Here is a 5,276-nt window from a genome sequence, read left to right as displayed (position 1 = left end):
ACAAATTGCCTCGGTGCACATGGCACATTCTCTGGTGGCCTGCGGCAAGCTGAGAGATGGAGACCTGGGAAGAATGGTTCGTCGGCATGAGCATTTATAAGCCAGCCAGCTATTTGAAAATACAACGAGGAGCTGTCCTGCAGCTAGCCGTTGGGGCTGGGTTGGGAGCGGCCCGAGGCTCGGTTGAATGCCCAGAGCTGCCTTGCAGGCCAGGTGATACGCATGTCAGGTTCGCAAATACGCGCCTATACCAACTGTGATACAGGGGTTGGAATTAATTATACGGCTAGCGTGTATTGAAGTTGCACGAATCGCGTGGGGGCAAGCGGTGTGGATATCAACCGCGCGTAGCCGCATGTCCACTCACGATTATTCGTTCTTGTACATGCTTTCTGCCTTGTATAAAGATATGGTACGCCATTGACGTACTTTCGAAAAAAAACAAGAAATGTTCGGTGAGAGGGTTCAGCACGCTAACGCCTAGCGCGTGAGGAATAGTCTCAGTCTCCCGTGCGAGGACTAGTCATGGTCCACAACTCAATCCACCGTCCTTTTGTGCACCCCAGGCCATGCATCTCCTCTCCCAGTCCATGCACCCAATTGCATATTGCTTTCTTCGCTTGGTTTGGCTGCGCGTACGAACCCAACAATGGCGCCCTCCCCACGAGCCATGCGTAGCCTCAGGCCCCTGTACTCTCTCTTCCTCCTTATCGGCGCAGCCAACGCCGCTGCGGACACTTTGGTGCACACCGAGTGCCCGAGCGACACAAACTACACCCGCGGCGGCGTCTTCCAAGCCAACCTCGACGCCCTCCTCTCCTCCCTCCCCGCCGCCACGTCGGTCGCGTCCGGGTTCGCCCAGAACGCCACCGGCGCAGCGTCCGACAAGGCGTACGGGCTCGCGCAGTGCCGCGCCGACGTGAGCGCATCCGACTGTCGCACGTGCCTTGACGGCTCGGTGCGGGACGCGGCCACCAAGTGCCCCGGCCAGAAAACCTCCATGCTCATCTACGACAACTGCCTCCTGCGCTACTCGAACTCAAGCTTCTTCGGCGCCGCCGACACGTCGTCGATGCTCGGCCTCTGCAACACGGGGAACGTGACGCAGCCCGAGCTGTTCCGGACGCAGCTGGGCGCGCTGATGAGCAACCTCACCCGCAGGGCGGCGTACTCGTCCCCGCGGATGTTCGCGGCCGGCGCGGCCGACATCACGTCCATCACGAAGGTCTACGGCATGGCCCAGTGCACGCGCGACCTTGCCGGTGATGACTGCAACCGCTGCCTCGCCGGACCCGTCTCGTCCATCCTGACCGCCTGCGATGGGAAGCAGGGGGGGCAGAGCATCGCCCGGAGCTGCTCCATCCGGTACGAGGTGAACCTTTTCTACAACGCCCAGGCCGCCGAGGCGGCGATGTCCCCGCCGCCACCGCCGCCGCCAGCAGTAAACGGCAGCGATCAGTCCGGCCCTGCGGGACGCGCCGGTGAGTCAATGTCTCCGTCAACTTCGCTGTCCGTACGCCCACGCGTTTCTAGCTGGCTGACATTTGTGGCCATACAGTTTTCTTGTTTTGAAATTGTCGTGTCAGTCTTGCGTCTTTGATTAGACATTTCTTTCGGGTTGAAAGTTCAGACAGCGACTGAACTAGAAGATAGGGTAAACTATTCTGAATTTCCTGTGACTGACGACGAATCTTCGTTGTGGGTGCAGAAAACGACGACGCCACAGCCAAGATAGCTCTGTTCGTCTCCATTCCTGTTGCTGTGGTGCTGTTGGTGCTGTTGACGGTTGCTTTGTATCTCTGCAAGAGGAAGAACAAGAAACCACACGAACATGTGCAGATATCCAACTACGGTGAGTGCTTCTCGGTCGGTTATATAGCAAAAAAATCTCCAAAAAAGAAGACCAGCCAGGCTTAATTTACTATACCGTTTGTCTTTGTGAGCAGACAGTGAGGATGGAACAGACATGGGAAGCTCAGAGTCTCTGTTGTACCATCTGAGCACTCTAAGGGCTGCCACTGACAACTTCTCTGAAGAAAATAAGCTCGGGGAAGGCGGGTTTGGGCCGGTCTACAAAGTAACGTACACTCAACTTGGAACATGAGCATCCGTCTCCAACTGATTATGCTTCCATTTTCTGAACTGAACAATCGACTTGGTGTGGTTTGGTCGGTCAGGGCGTTCTGCGGGACGGGCAGGAGATCGCGGTGAAGAGGCTGTCCAAGACCTCCCAGCAAGGGCTCGTGGAGATGAGGAACGAGGTTGTGCTGGTGGCCAAGCTCCAGCACAAGAATCTGGTGCGCTTGCTCGGCTGCTGCATCCAGGAGGAGGAGATGCTCCTCGTCTACGAGTTCCTCCCCAACAGAAGCCTCGACAAGATTCTATTCGGTTGGCACTTGGCACCTAGTTTCAGATCCCCAACTGTTATATCCAGCTGACATATAAGTACGATGGATTTGCACATGTTCAGATCCTGCGAGGCGCCAAGAGCTTACCTGGGGGCACAGGTTCAGGATCATCCAGGGGATCGGGCGAGGCCTTCTTTACCTCCACGAAGACTCGAGGCTGACCATCATCCACCGGGACCTCAAGGCGAGCAACATCCTGCTAGACCCCGACATGAACCCCAAGATCTCCGACTTCGGCCTCGCCAAGCTGTTCAGCGTCGACGCCAGCGTCGGGAACACCAGCCACATCGCCGGAACCTAGTGAGTTTGTTATAACAGGTCATGGCGGTGCACGTGAACCGAGCTAGTAGCTAACAATCCGGTGTCCGTCTTGAAATGCAGTGGCTACATGGCGCCGGAGTACGCCCTGCACGGCATCTTCTCCGCCAAATCGGACGTGTACAGCTACGGCGTCCTGGTACTAGAGATCATCGCGGGTCGCCGCAACAATTTCGCCCAATATCCGGGCACTAATGGCGAAGATCTTCTGACCACGGTAGGGGTGGTGTGACCGACCTTGCTCATGACGGATCAGTCAGTCAATGTATAATTGGTTAATAATTATGCCCCTGCGTGTACAGGTCTGGAGGCACTGGAACCGTGGGAGCGTGTCCGGGTTGCTCGATGGCTGCTCGGCCGACGGGCTCCAGCCGACGGAGATGCTGCGGTGCATCCACGTGGGGCTGCTCTGCGTCCAGGAGGACGCGCACCTCCGGCCAGGCATGGCGGCGGTCGTCGTCATGCTCAACAGCCGCTCGATTACGCTCCCTGTGCCGACGCCGCCGGCCTACGTCGTTTCGGGCCGCGCGGGTGCGTTGGGGATGAGCACGACGCGCGAGGCACAGGCTCCGGCGGGAGCTGTTCGTGGGCCGTATGTCAACGACGCCTCCGTTTCTGACCTGGAGCCCCGGTGAACGGGCGGCCTTGAAAATAGGGTGTTCTGGGCTTCTGGTGGCATCGCCGTCCAAACTTTCAGCAGTGTGGGTGGGCCGTATGTAGGCGATTGTGTTAAGTCGTTTATTTTATTTTATTTTATTTCATTAAAAAAAGTCGTTTAATTTTTCCGCAGAAATGCTATGTTTTAGTCGACCGAAAACACCTCATCTTGAGTTGGTGTAATCATTGATATAGTCACTCATTGTTTTTCCTTGTCTTTCTTCAAGTTCTCAAAATAGGCTTTCGCCCCGCTTTATAAATAAAGTAACATCACAGAGTACATAGCTGAACAATACATAGTGGAAGCTTCGGGAGGGGACGAAAAGACGAAGCAGTAGCCCACAAGGCACCAGGGCGCGTCCAAGGGGATAGGGCGCGCTCTGGTACCTTGTGGGGCCCACAAGCCTCCGTTTGACCTAACTCCATCTCTATAAATTCGCAAAAATCAGAAAACCTACTAGGGAGTCCATGAAATACTTTTTTCGTCGCCGCAAGCCTCTGTTCTCGAGAGATCTCATCTGGGGACCTTTTCTGGCACTCCGTCGGCGGGGGATTCAATCACAGAGGGGCTCTAATCACCCTTGCTGCCCTTTCGATGATGCGTTAGTAGTTTACCATAGACCTACGGGTCCATAGTTAGTAGCTATATGGCTCCTGTCTCTCTCGATGTTCTTCAATACAATGTCCTCTTTGATGTTCTTGGAGTTCTATTTGATGTAATTGTTTTTGCAGTGTGTTTGTTGGGATTCGATTAGTCATGAGTTTATGATCAGATCTATCCATGGATATTATTTGAGTTTTCTCTGTACTCTTTTATGCATGATTGTTATAGCTTCGTATTTCTTTCCCGATCTATTGATTTGGTTAGGCCAACTAGATTGATTTATCTTGCAATGGAAAGAGGTGCTTTGTGATGGGTTCGATCTTGTGGTGCTATATCCCAGTGACAGAAAGGGAGATGACACGTATGTATCGTTGCTATTAAAGTAAAATACAGGGCTTATTCATATGTGAGTTTATCTTGTCTACATCATGTCATCTTGCTTAAGGCATTACTCTGTTTCTTCCGAATTTAATACACTAGATGAATTCTGTATAGCGGTCGATGTGTGCAGTAATAGTAGTAGATGAAGAATCATTTCGGTCTACTTATCTTGGACGTGATGCCTATATACATGATCACTGACTTGGATATCGTCATAATTATTTGCTTTTTTTTATCAATTGCCCAACAATAATTTGTCTATTGACGTCTACTACGCAACCTTCTTCTTTAGACGTTGTTGGGCCACCAAGTGCAGAGGTTTGTAGGACAGTAACAAATTTCCCTCAAGTGGATGACCTAAGGTTTATCAATCCGTGGGAGACATAGGATGAAGATGGTCTCTCTCAAGCAACTCTGCAACCAAATAACAAAGAGTCTCTTGTGTCCCCAGCACACCCAATACAATGGTAAATTGTATAGGTGCACTAGTTCGGCGAAGAGATGGTGATACAAGTGCAACATGGATAGTAGATAAAGGTTTTTGTAATATGAAAATATAAAAATAGCAAGGTAACTAATAACAAAAGTGAGCAAAAACGGTATTGCAATGCTTAGAAACAAGGCCTAGGGTTTATACTTTCACTAGTGCAAGTTCTCTCAACAATGATAACATAGTTAGGTCATATGGCAATCCCTTAACATGCAACAAAGAGTCACTCCAAAGTCACTAATAGCGGAGAACAAACGAAGAGATTATTGTAGGGTATGAAAGCACCTCAAAGTTATTCTTTCTCATCGATCTATTGGACTATTCCTATAAGTGCCATAAACAGCCCTAGAGTTCATACTAAAATAACACCTTAAGATACACATCAACCAAAACCCTAATGTCACCTAGATACTCCAAT

General features: G+C 51.5%; 1 protein-coding gene across 1 annotated transcript; it reads left to right on the top strand.

Annotated features, from left to right (window-relative positions):
* Nucleotides 1-531: 531 nt before the first annotated feature.
* On the top strand, nt 532-3,600 carry LOC109753144 (cysteine-rich receptor-like protein kinase 15). Its single transcript, XM_020312067.4, has 7 exons — nt 532-1,481; nt 1,709-1,852; nt 1,947-2,077; nt 2,178-2,388; nt 2,471-2,708; nt 2,790-2,943; nt 3,029-3,600. The coding sequence occupies exons 1-7, from the start codon at nt 650-652 to the stop codon at nt 3,359-3,361; spliced, it is 2,043 nt and encodes a 680-aa protein (XP_020167656.1). The 5' UTR covers nt 532-649; the 3' UTR covers nt 3,362-3,600.
* Nucleotides 3,601-5,276: the final 1,676 nt, after the last annotated feature.

Source organism: Aegilops tauschii, chromosome 1 (assembly GCF_002575655.3).
Source record: "Aegilops tauschii subsp. strangulata cultivar AL8/78 chromosome 1, Aet v6.0, whole genome shotgun sequence".
Taxonomy (NCBI): domain Eukaryota; kingdom Viridiplantae; phylum Streptophyta; class Magnoliopsida; order Poales; family Poaceae; genus Aegilops; species Aegilops tauschii.
This window is presented reverse-complemented; position numbering and strand designations above follow the sequence as displayed.